General features: G+C 38.6%; 1 protein-coding gene across 2 annotated transcripts in view; it reads left to right on the forward strand.

Annotated features, from left to right (window-relative positions):
- Positions 1 to 20,935, forward strand: part of CTNNA3 (catenin alpha 3) — a 540,343-nt gene that overhangs the window by 385,034 nt on the left and 134,374 nt on the right. For both annotated transcript variants that reach the window (XM_059820900.1, XM_059820901.1), the window contains exon 12: positions 19,972 to 20,172. In XM_059820900.1, the coding sequence (XP_059676883.1) occupies positions 19,972 to 20,172 (201 nt within the window). The remainder of the gene's footprint in view (positions 1 to 19,971; positions 20,173 to 20,935) is intronic.

A 20,935-nucleotide genomic window follows, 5' to 3' on the forward strand; every position in this document is an offset into this window, starting at 1 on the left:
TGCTGCCTGTCCTTTCAATCTGTTCATATTAATTTATCCAGGATTGTTTCATAGTCTACCCAGTGCTGCTTTTTTCTTTTTTTCTGGGACCTCAAATAATCTGAAACAGTAGTTTATACTTGCCATTACAGTCTGAGGATGTGTCGTGGTTTAAGCCCAGCCGGACTAATCACCACACAGCTGCTCACTCACTCCCCTTCCTCAGCTGGACAGGAGAGAGAATATATGAGGAAAAGGCTCGTAGGTCGAGATAAGGACATAGGGAGATCACTCACCAACTACCATCATGGGCAAAATAGACTTGACTTGGGGAAACTAGTTTAATTTATTACCAATCAAAATCAGAGTAGGATAATGAGAATTAAAACCAAATCTTAAAAAAACACCACCTTCCCCCCACCCCTCCCTTCTTCCCAGGCTCAACTTCACTCCCGATTTTTCCTACTTCCTCCCCCCCCAAGTGGCGCAGGGGGACGGGGAGTGGTGGTTGCGGTCCGTTCATCACACATTGTTTCTGCCGCTCCTTCCTCCTCACACTCTTCCCCTGCTCCAGCGTGGGGTCCCTCCCACAGGAGACAGTTCTCCACGAACTTCTCCAACGTGGGTTCTTCCCACGGGCTGCAGTTCTTCACGAACTGCTCCAGCATGGGTCCATTCCACGGGGTGCAGTCCTTCAGGAACAGACTGCTCCAGCGTGGGTCCCCCGCGGGATCGCAAGTCCTGCCAGCAAACCTGCTCCAGCGTGGGCTCCTCTCTCCATGGCTCCACAGGTCCTGCCAGGAGCCTGCTCCAGCATGGGCTTCCCACAGGATCACAGCCTCCTTCGGGCATCCACCTGCTCCAGCGTGGGGTCTTCCACGGGCTGCAGGTGGATATCTGTTCCACTATGGACCTCCATGGGCTGCAGGGGGACAACCTTCTTCACCATGGTCTTCACCACGGGCTGCAGGGGAATCTCTGCTCTGGCGCCTGGAGCCTCTCATCCCCCTCCTTCTTCACTGACCTTGGTGTCTGCAGAGTTGTTTCTCTCACATATTCTCACTCCTCTCTTCTCTGGCTGCTGCTTCCCAGTTTTTCCCCCCTTCTTAAATATGTTATCACAGAGGCGCTACCACTGTTGCTGATTAGCACAGCCTTAGCCAGTGGCAGATCCGTCTTGGAGTTCGCTGGCATTGGCTCTATCAGACATAGGAGAAGCTTCTAGCAGCTTCTCACAGAAGCCACCCCTGTAGCCCCCCCTGCTACCAAAGCACTGCCACGCAAATCCAATACAGGATGGAAACAGGCCAAGATGTGAAGAGGGTGCTAATATCTTTTTGTTACATTTGAATGGAAGAGAAAGCTTTGGCTTTTTAGTATAAACCCACTTTTTCTTGTGTGAAACAGAAGCCGCAAACTTCAAGGTAAAAATAGCTTAGGATTTTAATTTACATTAATTGATGATGTTTTGAGAGAGAAGGATGCTGAGCACTAGAGTTAATTAACATAATTCACCCTGTCCTGCTCTGCATTCTGTCTGCTAACCTGAGGTCATGGTTCTTTTAGGATCTGTGTGATGACAGATCATCACGTATCAGTATTGAAATAGGGATCTGAACTGAAATTGTAGTACCTATTCCAGCTTCAGGCACTCTTCTGCTGATGGATTGAGGGGTGAGAGGGAAGGTGGTGTTAAAACATAGATTATTCATTGTGTTGGGGTCATGTTGTGCTGGAATCCCATTGAATGATTTCTTCATTTTGGGATATATATCAGCTACTTCTTAATTGCAGGAATTGTTAAATAATGGAGTTCATAAATAAGTGGTCACGCAGTACCATAAACAAGTTGGTTAATATAAGCAAAAATAACTTACCTGTTCACAGCGTTCATTTCTGATGTGTATTCATTTGCAAGTTCTTAAGTTGTCTTGTGCTTACTTCTTTTATCTAAAGTGACTGAGACATGTTGATTTTCTTTTCTGTAATAGCTGATGTTATTTTCCTCAGGTTAATTGCCAGAAGGTTTGGATGCTAGTAGGAACTGCTTGCCACCCCATTGGTTTGAACTGAGTGACAGGTTCTGCGTAGGAAACAACTGGAAGGAGAATGGAGATTAGATACGATAGGTTTTTTCAGCTCTTTGTGTATCATGCCTTCCTGCCAAAATACAGGTTCTAATTCTCATGGCATTATCTGTCCTTCACTGCACTAAACCGGTGCCTGGAAACAGACTGTATTTTTGTGTTCTTTGCACCATTGCTAGAGAATGTATCATACATTTTAGACGTAGTATTTTTATCCTCTGCAAACTGTTAACTTGTAGGACTAGTTATTGCAATATACTGATGACATCACTGTTGTTGAATTGTGAGAACTAACCTTGCCAAAGATTTTGGAAATCAATGACTTTTTATTGAAATCTCCCTTCTGATCCCTGCTTTGATGATCATGTGGGATTTTTACATGTAAAAAATGGCTACAGGTATGAGCCTAGACATGGCAAGAGCTCTGTGTAGAGGTGCCATTTATCTACGTATTTATAATAACCTTAATTATAGAGGCAAATGGTAGAACATTCAGAAGTGCTGAAACTGTTTTGAAAGTTCAGTGGAAGAGAATCCCTACATTGTCTAGATGCCTTTTGAAAAATACTACTCCAACTCTGTAAAATCCTGTTCATCCTTACTAACTCTTCTTGTATTTCACTGGAAATTTTAGATATGCTGGGAAATTTATTTAATGCCAACTACTGAAACTCAGTTAAAAATTCTGAAAGATTTTATCCAGTGTTGTAGCATTTAAAAGTTCAGAAACCATTTTATATGTGATTTCTTCTCCTTTTATTCTTAAATCTCCTCAGTTCTCTGTTACTGTGCATTTACACTGAAAGCTTCCCTTTTTTTTCCCCTCCCACCCCAAAATCTTCTAATGCCTTTCCTTTGAAGTTTATATTCTAAAACTTCTGGAATCTTCTTCCTCCCTACACTCCCATTCTCATTTAAAAAAAAAAAAAACAACCAAAAAAACCTTCTGCAACATTCTAGTACATTGTGAGTAAGGCTGTAAAACTTTAATGCTTTGTCTGCTAATTTAGTGGAACCAATTGCAAACAGAAACAGTGTATGACATCTCTGCATTTTTTTCAGAAGCACTTTATTCTGTTGTGGTTTTATTCAGTGATTTAGGAGTGTATGTTAGCTTTCATCTTCCTGAACACCTACACTAAGCTTGCATTAAGGAAGGTGCTAGTCTGAGGTTATTGCAGTTCAGGTGCTTCTCTAGGCAAAACTTTTTATGCTTTACTAGTTACTTGTTCTTTGCCAAAATACGCAGTTGTGCTTGTATGAGTGAGGACTGTTGAAACATCTTGCTACTTCAGATATTTGCAGTAGCTTTGCTATTGTAGTGCTATAACAAAGTACTATGAACTCAACAAAGCCATGAATAATCCCATTAAGGCTGTTCATTTCAAGTCATGTATCACTGCAATTATAGGACTGATAGCATGTTTGTGCATTTGTATGTGTGTGATTGAATTACTGTGGGTAAAGCTCTCTCATCTCTAATTACTCTCAATTTATGGTCGTTGGACTTTACCTACGACTGTTGTAATTGAGCAGATGGGTATTATATGAACCCAGGACTCTGGTGAGATTGTTTCTATTAACTACGGTTGCTTTTTTATTAACCCCTAAAGGAAAACAAAATAAGGCTGTTCATAAAATACCAGTTTTTAAAAGAACAGATCATAAAAAGCATAAAATAAGTTCATGCCATGTCAAATGTAATATGTGAATATGCTTGTCTTTAGCTTGAAGTACTCTGCTATGTGGCATAGTAGAATGAAGTCCATCTATGGAGATGGCCTGTGACCATCAGAGGTCTCTACCATTATAGGTAGACTTAGCGGTCACCTAAAATTTCTTTCATTGTCAAAGCCAGCAGAGGCCATTGCACTGTTGGAACGTGTGTACTTCTCTTAAATTCCACATGCAGGTTTTACTTAAAAATCTTGCGCAACTTGTAGCTATATTTATATGCCACTTATCTGCACAAAGACATCCTGCTTCATTTTCATAAGTGCACATGTAAGCAGGAGTCACAAAATCTTGGGCCTGTTGATTCTGTTGCCATGGAAGATCCACTTCATTCCTTGTCCCGGTTGGTTTCTGCTGCTGGGCAATGTGGGAGGCCTTTAAGCCTATGCAGAAGTGCCTCTTCTTGGATGAGTCCTGAGTGTCAGTGGTGCCTCATAGCTCCTGGTTTTAGTGCCTGTTTCATGGGTAAGGAGTGGAACTTGTTGTCCTGTGCTGCCTGTGTGTTCCTTTATGAATGTGATTTGGATCATAGTGGATAGGTTTGGTTTTTTTCTGGAGGAAGGGGAAGCCCTTATTCTGGTTCCTGTTGAACTGTTGTGTAAACTACAATCGCACTAGAACATTTTTCATGTTCTAGAATGCAAAAGAGTCTCAATTTTCTTACTAAATTATTTTAGTTTAAAAACACAAACAAAAAAACCCCCCAAAACCCCAGCAACCAAACGTATTATTTATGGGTGGGAGAACGTTCTTTTTACTGCTTACAAAGAAAAACATTGTAATGCCCATTTACTAACACCATCTATTTCTTCTTTATGGATACTGAAAAGCTCTTACTCAGTTGGGACTCGGGGATTAAGAGATCTAAGATGTTCTGTGGTGCTTGTTCAGAAAGCTGAGCTGACCCTTCTTTTAACCTTGTAACATTGCTACATCTTCTATTATGCCAAAAAAATGTACTTGATGAATAGCACTCAGATACAATGAATCATAAGGCCAGGCCTCAGTCTGTAAGTATTTATAGCATTAAAATTTAGATTTTGATCAGGCTCATGTTTCAGATTACTTTGGACAGTTACAAGCATTAAGATGGCAATCTGGACAGTTGAAGTCACTCAAAGTAAACTGCAAAATATACTGTAAATACATGGGCAAGGAGTAGGAGAATGATTCAGATTTCTGGCTTGCTTATCTCTCTCGATATAATTAGTTTTCTATCAATGGTTCAAAGTTCTCTTTCAGTTTATTACTGTTTTTCCAGTCTATGTAGCATGTTTACAGATGAGTACATCGCAAAAATTGCCAATTATAGATTCACTCTTAGCATAGCTATGGAGATAGGGAAAAAACCAAGATGCTATTCAGAGACTTAAGATTAAATTTAATGTTTTCATGTTGGCTTTTTGGCACCTGCAATAGCAAAATACCATGCCATGCTTTTTGAAAGAGAATAAATGTAAGAATCTAAGTAGCGATGTATGCGCTTATTTATGGTGAAACAGTATTCAAACAGGAAGGTAAATTACACGGTGGGTTTTTCAGTACCATTTACGTCAAGTTTGTTTGACCCGACTATAATGTGCTTCAGAATAAATATGAATTCACTAAGCTAAAACAGTCAAGCTCCCTCTTCATGGTTCTCACCTGGAGTTTAAGAAAATGGCTTTGAATTTTTCCCTTTTTGATCAAGGTTAAAGGCTTGATGTGTGTGTCACTGAGCATGGAAAGTTTGCTTCTGCTGGTATAGCTTTCATCAGTCATCAGTTTAATGACCCAGCTGAAAGTTCTGTCAAAGCCATCATACGACTTTGCCCTTGCTGGGCAAGGCTGCTGCCTTCTACTCTTTCTTCTAACCTGTTTGTCTTCCATAACGTTATATAACTGTTATTTCAACAATTTAGAGATGTATTTTGTAAAGAAGTAGGGTTTTCTGATGTCAGTCCTGCTGCTTACTGAAATAGATGTTTTTAGATGGAAGTAAGGACAAGTACTGTTCACAGCATTTAAGATGTAGGCATATCATGGATTATGCTGGCACAGTAAAACCCTTTTTTTCTTTACTGTCAGGTCTTCCCTGGGAAATCCCAGCATTGTTTAATCATCACTGAGCTCATGTGCTTTTAGAATGTTGATAATTGACTTCAGAAATTTCTATGCTTAATAGTAGTAACTAATTTATAGCTCAGTCTTTTATATAGACCTAGGGCTGTTTTTTCACTATACACATAATTTGGGTTTATTGACATTGAATGTAGTGTGTTCTATTGACTGATCACTTGGTACTGTGATAGCTATCTTCAGTTCTTTGTTGTCAATTTTGACTATCCTAAATGAGAAAAGACAAACCAAATCCCTTTGTTACTTCAATACTCTCTTTTTATATTATTTCTAAAAGTACTGAATCACACTATTTCAGAGCCAACCCCTGTGGAACTGCTGGCTTATGTAATTGTGAAAACTGCTTATTTCTATCCCTTGTTTTCTGTCTTGTAAGAAACAAGTAACACCTAGGAAAATCTGTCATCCCATGCCATCTCAGGGTTGTCCAGGAATAGGAGTTGCAAGAGCATTTTGAAAGCCTTCTGGAAATCCAGTTTATAATTACCAAATTAATCACTTATCCCACTGTTTGCTGGTACCTTTAAAAATCTCCAGTTTGTGATACACGGCTTTCTACTCTACAAAGCTATTTTGACTCTTTGTAATCACATGATATTCAGACCTCTCTCTGTTCTATTTTATATAAAAGTTCTACCAGTTTGCCCAACAGAAATACTATGTGTAGGTTTCTGTTTTTCTTGATTCCTACCAAACGCCTTAAAAGTTATCACCATAGTAATCGATTTTCTTACTCTGTTATCAAGGTTAATGGAACTTGATATGTTACATGTCACAACTAGTAGTTCAACAATTTGTTTTCAGCTTCCTTAAGAGGAATGTCTTGTTCCTGGAAATTTGTTGATGCTCACTGTATCCATTTTGTTTTAACTGAAAATCTAGTGTTGCCTCCTACCTCCATTTGATATCTATATCCTTGCCCCAAAAGTAGCAGACAGTCCCTGATACACCGACCTAAATGCAAATTACTCTTGTAACACTGATTGCTTAGACTCAAGGGCAAACATTATAATGGTGTTATACTTCTAGATAATTGGTGCATTCTTAGGGATTGCTTGTTTAGGTATGCCATATCTTAGCCACCAAATGGGACCATGTATCACACTGATTTTGGGAAACCGTTTTGGCAAGTGTTCTCCCATAAAAACCTGCTATTTCAAATTAGCATTTTCTAATTCAAGATTTTCTGTACCTGTTGCTAAGGTTATGGGAACGTTTTAGTGGTGAACTTGGAGAACTGTAGAGGATAAGAGCAAATCAGATGTGTGAAGTCATTCAGTAAGTAGGCAGGGCTAAGGAGCTAGGTAGTGCAGTTCAGCAGTAGACTGAGTAATTTGGATTATTCAGAGTTGCCATCCACAAACTGAAATTTCATACTGAATTCCTGCTCACTTTTTACTGGATTTCAGTAAGTTGCTGCTGAGATCTAGTTACCTGCAAGATTTGTTTCTCATCACAAGCTTTGCAAACTACTGGCATTCTCTTCCAGAGTTTTGAAGGCTGATAGATTTGGAATTCACTTCGTATTTGATCTGGCTGAGTTGAGATTTGGCAGCCTTTGGAGCATGGTCTAAGATGCATGGGTTTGATGCAGATTGGGATTAATCTTTTGCGTGTTTATTTCCTAACAGCTTGGTTGCTAATAGCTTTCCAGCTGCAGCTGTGGCAGTAGCTTTTAATGGTTTTGTGCAGCTTTGCAGGAATTGATTTGCTTGCTTTTTGTAATGAGGCCTACTGGAAGCATACACAAGTGTTCTAAAAAATGGTATCTAAATAAGCACAACCAAGTGATAAGGGAAGATTTATGGTAAGTGGCACTAAGAGTTTAAAGTGACAATGCTACTATGGTACAGAATGCCAGACTTTCTGTTTCTAGGATATGATACAAAATCTTTATCTGGGAGAGCAGGTTCCAGTGTGTTGTAGTTCTGAAACTTCTGGTGTGTGCTTTTACTACTGAAAGTTAGTATTTTTTTAAAAAATGAAACCTCAGAAAACAGGCATACATGCATGGCACAAGAGGAGCAAAAGCTGATTGTTGGATGTGATGTGTTCCCTTAACGTCCCCTCTTGTGAACTTGACAACAAACGGTAGGATACTAATGAGGTTTTCTTGATGATCAGAAGGCAGCCTACCCTTTGAAACCTCCAGCAGCTGGATAGGACATGTGCCTGTTTGCTGCAAAGCTGGGAATCCTTAGCACATCGGGGCGGGGAGGGAGGTGCAAAATCAAGGAACGTGCCTAATTGAATTCGTGGCTTGCATGAAGTCTGATTTACTTGTCCAAACTTGTGGCCAGTAAGTTTAGCAGATACTTTAACTTTGGTCCCAGAAATGTGGTGCATGGTAGTGGAAAAAGCTTAAAAACAAACAAATAAAACCCCAAACCTTAACCCCTCCAAACCCCCAAAAATGCCCCAAACAAAGCAACGCCCCTCCCCCCACCAAGAATGATACCAGATTACACTTCAGTGGAAAAACGGATCTATGAAAAGGCAGCTTTTCTTTCTGCAAGTTTGATACTTGAAGAGGTTGCTGTTTTCAACAGTAAGCAATGCAATTCGCAGATGAGTATAGTGCTTCCACCAGGAGAATTGACAAATCTATCACAGCTTAGAATTTACCGTTTTTGTAGGGAGACTTTGGAGTTTCCTACCCCAAATTATCTCTTGTCAATTAAATGTTTTCCATCTGTTAACATTTGCCCTATCTGTGGATTGGCTGTTATGTTAAACAGAATTATTAGGTGTTCATCAGATGTTCGGTATAGCAGCTATAAAGCTGTTACAAGAGAATATTATCATAAAGTCAGTGTTTTCACCTGAACAATTATCAAAGAGTGACAGATGGCTATTATCTTTTCACAATATTTTATAGACATAAATGAAATAGCTACCATTTAACATAATACAGTCTGCTTTCTTGCACACATTGTAAAACAGGTAACGCAAAAGGTCTCCACATACACACCACTAATGTAGCAGAAAGAAATAGATGATAAATCTTCATGTTTGTTAATGTGTCCGCCCGCCCGCCCGCCCCCCCCCCCCCGCCGGAAATTACATCTTTTGAAGGTGATAAATTGACCAAATCCTCCAGCTGATCCAAAGACAGACATTGAGTGTTCCCTAGTAACTGCAAATTTCTTTTACACTGTTTGGTCCAAACTAGGAAGATTGCCAGCTCTTCATTCTGTGGCCTCTGCCCTGAAATTATTAACTGGGATATCAGCTATGCATTGATTTTTAAGATATGTGCTGTGAACTATTTCCCTGTAACCTGGCTAGTTATTTCACTGTCCAAAAGACTTTCATTTCCAGAGAGGTAAGACTGGAACTCAGTGAAGAAGTCTGTGTAATTCCTGGCATAAAATAATTCCTTTAGATAATCTGTTACTCAGAAAACATTGCTTTTGCCGTTTTAGACTTAAGGATTTATGATTTATCAAAGCTTTTCTGAGTTTTTAAGAGATATTTTCATGAAGTTAGATAATATTTTAGCTAGATTTGGATTTTGAATGCAGAATTTGGAAAGCAACGATAAATTTTCCATTGCCCAGCCATAGAAGGGCAGAAAACAGATTTATTTATGGCCTGTTTAGGGCCAACTCATATTTCACCTAAGGCAATAAAACTGCAGACTTCAGCTCTTCTCTTCTGGCAGAGCAAATGATATGGAAAATTGAATCTCCTCTTTCATAGCACTGAGAATACAGCTCTTTAAAGCCTCTATCTGCTTTACTTCATCAGCTGTGTAAGCAGCTCTGCCTTCAAAAGGGGCAAGTGGGGCACAAAAGACCAAACAAAGTCTTGTGGAGCATTTTGTGTATGACACACAGTCTTCTGCTCATATGCTGAAGGAGAATGCTCTCTTGTAATTAAGAATTCTCCCCCAGACAGTTGTAGTAGACTGCTGTAAAGCTGATGAACTGGATGCCACATACTAAGGAAAACATGACATGATTTTGCAAACAATTCTTCATTATCCAGTAGCTAAAGGGAAGAGTGAAAAGTAATTATTATGTCTAAGATAACAAACTGAGAAGAAAAGTCTAAGTTAAGGCTGATGGTGGCAAATGTTCTGAAGAATTTTTTGACCAAATCTGTAAAAGGACTTGCTGATGCAGAGAAGGCATGTTTCAGTAATTTGTGAAGCCTGAATGTGTCAGCCTTAACCCGTGCTCTTTTTGGCTGGCAGTTCTTACTGGTTTTTCCCTCTATATCACAGAGTCATGAAATCATTCTCGTTGGAAGGGACCTCAAGGTCTAGTCCATCCTGCTGCTCACAGCTGGGCCCATACTGAATTCAGACTAAGAACAGAGATTTTTACAACCTCTCTGAGCAACTCTTCATTATTCAGGTGAACTTCATTATCCTCACAGGGATATTATTTTTCCCCACCACCACCCTCCTCTTGAGAGCCTCACCTGTTTGATTTTGACTGTTATCTCTCATTCACCAGCCTCACACCTCAGTGAAGAAGTGAAAGACCAGAGTCAGTTAACCTGTTAATGTAGAGTTACGGTTGGCAGGCAATGTTCTTCCAGCATGCTGTGTTCACAAAGACTTAAATTTCTAAAAAGTGGTATCAGAGATGAGGGATGTATGCTGATTAACTCCTGTGTCCTTGGATCTGTCTGGAAGCACTTACTGTATTAGGTGTAAATGTGTTTAAATGGTGGAGACACTTTTTGGAGCGGTTTAGGAAAGCTGGGTGTGTAACGCTGGTCCATTGAAGTACTAGATGCTGTGGAAGAGGAAGGGGGGGCCATTTGCCAGTCCCCACGTTTGTGATCAGATATAAGACATGTATGTGTACCATGAGAATTCTAATACAAAGAAAATTAATGTTGAAGTATCAGTCTGTCTGCAGTAGTTGAGACAAAAAAAGGTCGTCTAGTCCAGTGCTGCCTAGTTTCCTAGTCTAGGCAAAATGGCCTTCTAGTCAGTTCTATCAGGAGTTACCATGGTCAAAGTAAAGTTGAAGGGATTTATTCCACTGTACTTCAAGAAATTGAAGTTGTTGAATTTGTTTTTCAGGAAGGTAAATTACACTCTTTGAAAAATTTCACTGTATGTCAATTATAGCTACTTTGGTGAAGAGAATGCTCTTTTAGGAGAGAATAATTATAGTTACCTAGGTTCGTAGCTGAGACATGACTAGTCCAAGTAAAATTTGCTATGTTATAGCAAATGCTATATGCTATGTTACAACATTCTGGAAGTTAGTAGCAGTTGGGAAGGGGGACATATTGCAGACATGATATGTGGTTATGGTGATTTCCAAGGATTAAACAAGAATGCTCGTTCTTCTTCTCCCTCATTGTCTCCTCTTTCATTTCCTGCTACCATTTCCAATTAACTATTTTTCCCTTCTTGTCCTACAAAGTCAGCATCATATTACAAAGTATTAATACATAAAAAAATCGTTGTTGCCCCGTATATTATCGTGGATAATGGGAGTATGAACTATCTCCTGTACTTTTTAGAATAAAAACTGAGCTAAGCATTCTCAGCTTTTTATAGCCAGAGGAGAAAAACGGGCACCTCTGAGCCTAACTCAGTTGAACACATTTATATGTGTACGTAAAGTATGAGGTGGATTGTCCCTAAAACGTATAATTTCTCTCAGTTCACATAAGAAGGGTATGTTTAAGATGACTAGGCCAAATGAAGAGGCTAGGGTCAAGTTGTATAAGTCACCCCTTTGTGTTTTTGGAGGAAAGTGTTTCCTTGGTCTTGTAGCCCAGGAGAGAATTGGAGTACGTAGATAGAGAAGTGACCCCTACCCAGATGGGTAGGCTTACGTTTCTGCTTTTTCTGGCTTCTCTTTATTTCTTGCTCTTCCACGTGTCCATGCTTCTGGTCTACTTTTTCTCTGCCTTTCTCCTCTCCAGATCCCTATCTAGACATGAAGATGGCCTGTATGCTTTCACAGTGTTCTTCCTCTTTTTCAGACATCTCAGAGCCTGGCTTATGTAAAGCTTTAGGAGAGAAGAAAGACTTAAACATGCTGAGAATTTAAGAGAATTTAAGACTGTGCTTCCTGCATTTTCCCAAGATCCTGGAATACATCTGGATGTTGAATGGGGAAGCTGACAATCCAGGAACCTGTCTGTAGGCTGAATTTTGTGCCCAAGAAATTGAGGACAAGGATTGAAGCACAAGCAGTTAGCATCTCAAACCAACCAAATCTTACTGTAATCATGTTAAAATGAATGAGGGAGAGAAATAAAACTCTGGAAAGGATTAATATTGCTATAAGATTCTCAGTCATGCAGAGAGAGAAATTTTCTGTAATCTGAAACCTTCATTAGCCAATTAAACTGATCGTTTTGGGCTGCCAACTCTGTAAGTAATAGACACTTACTTTAAGAAACATTCTTATTTTCAGAGATTTCTTTTTTAGTGGTGACGTGGTGAGGGATTTGGGGGATTTTTTGTTTGTTTTTTTCTTTTTAGCTTTCTTGAGTTTAAATGCTAACATCTTGGAATCATTCGTGCATATGTGAACGAACATGAAACTTAAGGACAGGCTGCCAACTCAATCAATACTTTGTTCACCCTAACGTGAAATCTGAAAGAAATACACACTTCAGTTAGTATTTTCTGTGAACAGAACTGAAGTTAATGTTTCAGATGGCAGGTTGAAGTTTCTAAAACCAAGAGATTTATTATACCATTTAAAGTGTTGCTTCCCGTTTCCTTCAAAAGTCATCTATAGGGTCTTGCACAGATAGCAATAGATCCTGAAGAACTTTCAGTACCTTGCCTAGGGGGTACCTTTGTGCCACCCCTCTTTTCTTTGCCCACATTCATCTTCATTTTCCATCCCTATACTTCTGTTGTCTTCTAGCTTTTGTCTTGCAGCCTCCAGCTCACTGTTTGAGATAGCTGCCATATTTTTGTGCTTATGTCCCATGATACTGGACACTTTTACCTTTCTCCAAATCAGCTCACTCTTTCCTGGAACTCTCTGCCATGCTTCCTAGGCATGTTCTTTCAGGAAAATTTGTCCTTGCAGCCTGGTACCCGTTAACATGAGGCATACCTATTAAGTCAGGAGGCTTTTCATGTATGCGCTTTTCCAAATTTGATCTCATGGCATCACAATTCCTCTTTCAGGAAGAGATCATAGTTGTGGCAGACTTTCTCAGTGTTGTTTAAAAGTAATAATAATTTATTTCATCTAGCACCTGAAAACAAAAGCATTTGCACCTGTTTCTCTGCATCATTTCTGGTCTCCACAGGCAATTTGTTCTAGTGTTTCACCATGCTCATGATGAGGGGTTTTTTTTTCCCCTTACATCAAGTCCTAAGTTTCCTTTCCTTCAACTTGGGACCAATTGCCTGTTGGTGCATTTGTCCAGCTTGTCAAGGTTGCTCTGAACAGGAGCCCTGTCCTCTAGAGTAACAGCCAGCCAGTCTGCCAAGTTGATGTCACTTTCAGACTTGCTGAGGATGTGTTCTATGTCATTGCCCAAGGTGTTAATGAAGAAGTTAAACAGTATCAGCCTCGGCATCGACTCTTCCTGAAGAGCAGCTGTCTTAACTAGCCTCTAGTTTGACTTTGAACTACTGGCCACTCCTCTGTAAGCCTCATGGTCTGACCACTGCTTCATCCACCTTGCTGTTCACCCACTCAGATGCTATCACTCTAGGTTTTCTCTTAGGAGCCTGTGGGAGACTGTGTCAAAAGTGTTACTGAAATAAGCAATAACCAATGCACTCCCCTCATCCACAGAGCCAGTCCTTCATCACTGAAAGCAATCAGTTTGGCCATGCTTGATTTGTCCTTGCTAAATCAATGCTGTTTGTTCCTAATCATCTTCCTGTCCTTCGTGTGCCTGGAAATGCCTTCTGTGAGGTCTTGTTCTGTAATTTTTCCAGGAACTGAGGTGAAGCCTTAGCCTGTAGCTTTCTGGATCCTCCTCCTCGTCTTTTTTAAGATGGATGTAACAATAGACATTTATGTGCATTTTCTGTTATAGCTGTATGTGTCTGAAAACTGAGTGTTTTGGAAGCACCATGCATTCATTCAAGTAAATATCAGACTGTTGTGAACTCTGCCTCTCAATACCACTCTTGGTCTGAGACAGAATGACAGTGTTGTTGGCTCTGTTAGCAACAAATACTACTAGAAATTATCATCTAGTTTCTTAGTTTTGGCAGATAGAATATATTTAGTTAATACAATCAGAGAAGAAAGGATATTTATTTTCTTTGTTCGGAGTAATTATTTTTCTCCACTTCTTTATTAATTTAAAAATTCTTCTATTGAAGTTGTCAGGGACTTCGAACATTAAGTGATAACCAGTGATTGCTTTTTTGAATTGTGACTAAGACACTGTCTTGCTTGTAGAATGTAGATATTATATTAAAAGAGCCCCAGGTGCCAAGAAAATCCATTTCATAAGATTGCTCATGGAGATGTAGCCTTGAGTATTGCCTGAACTTCAGTATGTAGGAAAAAGGTGAGAATTAAATGCAACTTCTTTTTTTTTGTCTGAGTACAGGAGGAGTGATAACAGGGGATTGTGTATAGGGGCTTGCACCTTACACTTAGTGGTCTTGTTCTTTTAACTTTGGCACCAGAAATTGCTAAATCTAAGCATGGATATTATTAATAATTATTTGCTTTGAAATATCTTTTGGGGGTTCACCAAAGCAGTATGAGTCTGCAGGAGCACGTCTTGCCGTACTAGGTAGTGCCATTATTGGAAAACTTGGAATCCGTTCCAGGGTAGCAGTATAAGGTACCATGTCCAGGGAATAGGAGTGGTCTGAAAGAAAGTTTACTTTTTGTACAAAGTTTCTTTGCTTCCCATTTTATCATGCCAATAGATGGTAAAAGATAGAAATCATTCTGGTCAGGCTAAACTATCACTGCATACATTTCTGCGTCTTAATTTTATGGTTTAGGGCTTGCAGGAAAGTATGTTTCATTTTCCCTCTTGTCTTCAGGAGACCAAACAAATTGAGTTTTCTCATTCTTCTTCATGTACTATATTTCTTGAATCTCTAATAGTTCTTTTCCTTTTTTCTGTAATGTCTCCTCCATTTGGTCCACAATTTTCTTGAACTGAGCAGAGAAACTTTAATAAAAAGTGCTCCAACTGAAGCCTTATCAGTGCCAAGTGGAGTGGAAGGGCATCACCTGTCTTTTTCTTCAGATGACATGCAAAGGAAGAGCTATTGATTTTGTCCCAGAGACAGTCTGACTCATGGCTTTGTCAAAGACAGCTTTATTGTCCAGTGGTTAGCTCAGCTGAGGTATGGTTTTTGGCCGGTACAACTAACACCAAGATCCCAAAGGAAAATCAGAAGCTACAGTGCACCACTCCTGATAATTGCTCTGGTGACAGTGGCAATCTGACAATTTCTTTAAACATCTATCAGTCAATCCACTGTTACAATTAACTCTTATGCTAGACAGTGTCACTCATGACAAAGAGATGGTACATCATCCTAATCTTCCTTTTCTGCTTTGGAAAGTAGGGTACTTGGATGAAAATCAGAAGTTGATCTAATGCATTTTGTGTAGGAGGAGGAAGCACGTGCGAGAGAGATCCAGTCTCAGCAGGACTGTGATCAGTGCTGATTTCTTTCCTTTTCCATTAGCTGTGCTAAGGCAGATGTAGAAGCTTGTTTGTACCTTGGGAAAATTAAGTTAAGCAATGTTTTATTGATTGTGAAGTACCTCATCTGGGAAGAGCTTCAGAACATTGTGAGAGACTGCATGTTGGTTATGGATACTGAGAAAGGCTACTACTGTATAGTACCAGTGTGTGGGTAAAAGGTCATTTATGCTCATTGAGTGTGTGTGTTGTTTGTGCGTTCTGCACGCTGACAAGAGCTTGTGAGTTTTTGGTGTAAGTATGGCATTTGTCAAGTTCTCAACTGACCCCTTACATGTGACAATGTATGGATGTAGCAGAAAAGATGTTGCACATCTTTTCTCGTACAAGGTGGATGAACAATAGACATTTAATAAAATCTGCATCTGTCTTTGTCTTCTTTGAAACACAGTATCTGAAAGGATATATCACATTCTGTTTTATGTTCCCCGATATTATTATGGGCTTTGATAATTAGATTCTAAAATGACTTAAAAGTAGTCTTACCAATTTGGAAGGAAGCAGCTAATTGGGATCTCATGTCACAACATACAGGTCTTAATTGCATTTCTGTTGAGCATCTGGCCTCAAGTTTGTTTTTTCTTTCTCCATGAAAGTGTTGTTTTGGCATCTCTTAGAAGGGTTTGGAGCTTTCCATCATGTGTTCCTTTAATACAGTATTTCCATTAGACCACAGGCAATTTTTTTTCCCAAGTTTACTTGAGATTCCCATGACACAAGATAACTAGTTAACTATGTTTTTCCATTATGGAGATTTCACTTGGTAGATATTAAAAGGGCCCTACCTTTCTATTTGCACGGGACTAACTTTAGTTGTAGTCTTTGCTGAACAGTTAAAAGGCAGTGTATTTTTCATACAAAGGCCCTTAAAGTGGAGGTTGTGTTTTCCACTTCTGTAATTATCTCTCTTAACACTTGGACAATATTAAATGTAAAGCAATCGTGACCTGCACTACTTCATTTTAGACATAACTATGGCAGCAGAAGTGGGGTTTTGTTCGTCCTTTCTCTTGCATTCTGTGCACGTTAGCCCTCTCTTTCCTGCAGTGCTTCAGCCTTTTTCAACCTTGCGCACGTTCACAAACTGGTTTGTTTGGAAGCCTCCCTCTGTGGAAAGCATGCAGGGACAGGTGCCTGAAAAAAGAAAGAGGAGATACTAACCTGTACAGTACCGGGTAGTCCTGAAACATCTTTGTGCATCTTGTCATTTGCCCCTTTCTTTCAGTTTCATGTGTTGCATTTGGCGTAGGTGGAACTGAAGTAGTTGCCAGTCCATTGTGTAGATGGTAGTCCATGAGTGTAGTTACAGAATATGCACAGACTGAACAAACAGTGCTGACGGTCACCACTGTTAAACTTTTTCTCTTTTTTGCTGACCTTGGAGATTGGTGACATGTATCTGAAAGGATAGGGACATTTCATGTTCACAGAGGCATTCTGTGATGTAGCAGTTTCATAAACTGAACCAGAACTCATAATTTTTGCATAGGTAGAATCCCAAGATACTCAATGCCAGATGCAGTTAGAATTCAGGATTACCTAATGGTGTATTTTGTCCGAGTTACCATGGTTGTCCAATTTATTGTATAACATAAAATGTAATTTAATACTGACATACTGAATGGCAGTCATGTGAGTTAACAAGAAATATTTAAGCTGTGAATTATATCATCGCTTAGTGCAAGAGAAGTTTCACAATGGTACTTCTGAAGATAGAGCAAATCTGTTACTTTCACATCTTGCATTTCTAATGTTCTTGTATTTACATTCTCTGAGAGACAGCAGATTGTAGGTCTGTAGGAAAGGAAATTCAATAGCGAAACTAATACGGAAGCTGTTAAGACGTGTTTAAGCTTTAAAGCCGTAAACATTTCTAAATTGTATTTTATGTCATTATCCTTTATACCATAAGTTAAATTTTATTATTTACATTATTTTGCCTGAAAAAAACGGAATATGCCCTTCAATATTAGTGCTAGAGATTGGAATCCTAGCATACCACATACCTGTTCTCTCTAAATCTTGACATTACTGATACTGTCTTCTAGCTTGATCTTCATTCTTACTCCGGTAAGAGTAAGAACAATTTGATTTTATGACCAGTCTTACTTACTTTAATACCAGTGTTTTCTCCTTCGTCTCTATCCTCCTTCGTGCTGATATTCTTTTTTCCATTACTATATATTTGATTATCAAAAAATACTTTGTTAAGCACAAATACAGCTTTACTATTTCCATTGGAAAAATAGCACAAATACAGCTTTACTATTACCTTTTTAAAAATGTTGAGAAAATGGATGTTCAGAAAGACAGAAGAGAAGAGTAATAATTTGTAAGAATGGTGTAATTCTGCTTTGCTTGGCACCCTTCTGCATTTGTCTACATTTTCATTTCTGACTGTGTCAACCGAACAGTTGCTTCCATCAGTCTTTAAGCAACCATTTTCTCCTCGTGCTTTCCTCTAGCCAAATCTTCGTTCTTTTTTAACTGTTGATGTTATGCATGGGTGACTTTGAAATGCTAATGTGCCATGCTCATGTTGTATTTGTATGTGTTACAATAATTTATTTTTTATGGCTGTGTTAGACACAAACTTACATCAAAGTCCCTTCAGTCAGGTCATTAAATCACATAGAACTGAGTGAAGTGGCAAAGAAAGGTTCAAGATCAGTTAAGTGTCTCTTCTGTACTGAGTGTTTGGCGCCTTTTAGTGTGGAATTGTGTCAAGCAACTGAATTTGTCTTGGCATCAGACAACTACCTCCATTTTTAAAAGAAAAAAAAAAAGATAGAAATCACAAAAGCAACTTTGCAGTTGTACCTGCATTGGAGGTGACTGCCAGATATAAACATGTTTGATCTGTAAGGAAGACAGGGTCAGCTTGTTTCAACTCCTATGCTTAGCAAAGACACCACTGGGTACTTCTTTGGTTAATTGTATAACATACAGTTCTTCAGCTCCCAGATGTTTCTTTATCTTACTTTATCAAATATTGAAGAAGCACTGTGAATGTTAAATATTGTCTATAATCAAAAGATAGCAATTACTGTGATAAGTACTGTTGTGGTTTGTTGTTTTTTTTTTTTTTAATGGAAGAATAGTCCTGTTTTATTGCATCTCTCAACCCTTTAGTAATGGGATGATTTTGCACATGTTTATTTTTTTCTTAAAGCTTTTTACTGGGAAGATGATCTTTAGGACGTTTAATCTCTCATTCAAGAACTGGTGTCTAAGAGAGTTTTTGACTTTCGGAGGTTGTGTCATTACATGTTTCACGTAGATTAACAACATTTCCCTGCCTATTCCCAAACGTCGTGTTCTGTTTTATGCCAGAAATGTAAAATGTTAAATGTATGTGTATTTGGACAGGCAGAAGATTACTATAGTGTGTGTATGTTTTAAATAGTAAAGTAAAAACGGGTAGGCTTTGGCTATGGTGTGGCACATAGTTTAACTAGTGCTGACAATAAAGCAGTTGCCATACTGTAGAAAAGTTGAAAGAAAACCAGAATTTCTTCATTTCCTCAATGTGGTTTTGAATTTGTGAGGTGATGATGAATTCTAAAGAGGGAAATTCTACTAAAGAAAAAAATATTATAGGAGTGAAAGCATCACAATAGAAAAGACAAATCTTATCATTAGGACATGACAGAGATAGCTGAAGGGGGGGAAGTATTGTGTGGCAAGAACACACAATGAAAGTAGCTGTAGCAGGAAAGACAGTGCTGTGTAATTGTGTTATATATTGATAAGTGATTATGTGTGTGTATATAGATATATTTTTGCACATATGTATTTAAACATCACCAATAGTATATAAGCCAATAATATACATAGTAATACAGAAAATATATTACTATAATAAGAAATGTAAATCGTAGGAAAAATAAGTACTCACTGTACATTTTGTAATAATGACACATATTGCAATGATTTAATAAGTAGTAGTGTAATTTCAGGACCAGGCAAAAATACTGCTCTTTCTATTCACAGAAGAATTTGATTTAGCATGAACATCCTAAGACACCGATGTAAAAGTGGTTAGTTTAGTTGTTGGGGCAATTGTTTCTCGACAGATTAATCTCGTTGTGGAACCTTTTGTCACAGTGGCTTAAGAAGCTTTCTACAATAAGTAATAGCTTTAATCCCTGTGAATTTTCCTTCATTCTGCAAATACTCACTACGTATGTAAGATTTTTTGGTTTTCATTACTATACCTTTGAATTCTAGGAATCAATAAATTATTTCAAGAATTGCAAGGTTAGTTCAGTGTAGATTTCACGTTGTAAGTTTTTTATCCAAGCCTGTGTTGGACGATTTCAACAGGGAAGAAAAAAAATGCCATCAACTCTGTATCTAAGATATGTCTCGTTTAAGAGGTGCCATCTTAAAAGAAATGTTGTTTTATTTGCAGAAAGCCACATTCTTGAGGATGTAAACAAGTGTATCATTGCACTGAGAGAGCAAAATGCGGACAATTTAGATCGTGCAGCAGGTGCAATCCGAGGGCGTGCTTCAAGAGTAGCTCATATTGTTTCGGGTGAGATGGACAATTATGAGCCAGGGGCTTACACTGAAGGAGTGATGACGAATGTTCAATATTTGACCAAGAATGGTAAGTCTGATTTCTAAGCTATGTTCTCAGTTTCTTTCGTGGTATAAACTTTCTTTATATGCCACAGTTAAAGTGAATCCTGTGATTCTCTGATCTAGTGGATTAATTATGCACTAATGATTCACTATATGGTCTCTTATCTCTGTTCAGCATGCTGTCCAATTATGATTATACCATGCATTTCAAAACTAATTTTAAAAATTTTATTTGAATTAAATTATTTAGGTAAGGTTTTTTAAGTTATGGAACACTTTTACCAGGGTTTTTAAATGAATGCAAGTAGCAATGTTGCGGACTTGTAGCTGATGGGGCAGCAGCTTTCCACTTCATTGTACTGGCCTCATCACATCTGTTCTAAGCAGATGAAAGGCAAACTCGGAGAAACAGAAGCAGGTTCATTATTTGTGTGTACTTTAAGGACTGTTGAGTGGTGGTTAAATATCGCCAAATATCTTCAGTTTTGCTATGCAAATTTGCAACTTCCTAAAATGGTTAGTAGTGTCCATTTCCTTTTTCATGATACTGAAAAAGAGGGTATCCTGTGCTGGAATACCATTGTACTGGCAGCAGTGGTGTAACTGCACTATTTTATAAATGGTTTCTGTTGTTTATATAAACAGTCGTTCATATAAATGAATCTCTGGCCTTTCATAGTGTATACTTAATTAAAAAAAAAAAAATCTGTGGAGCTCCCAGGACTTCCATGTTTTCAGTGGTTGCGAGTCTAATAGTTGGGCAGTTAAAAAAATGCCATTAAGAAGTT

The sequence above is a fragment of the Gavia stellata genome, chromosome 9 (genome assembly GCF_030936135.1).
Source record: "Gavia stellata isolate bGavSte3 chromosome 9, bGavSte3.hap2, whole genome shotgun sequence".
In the NCBI taxonomy this organism is placed as follows: Eukaryota; Metazoa; Chordata; class Aves; order Gaviiformes; family Gaviidae; genus Gavia; species Gavia stellata.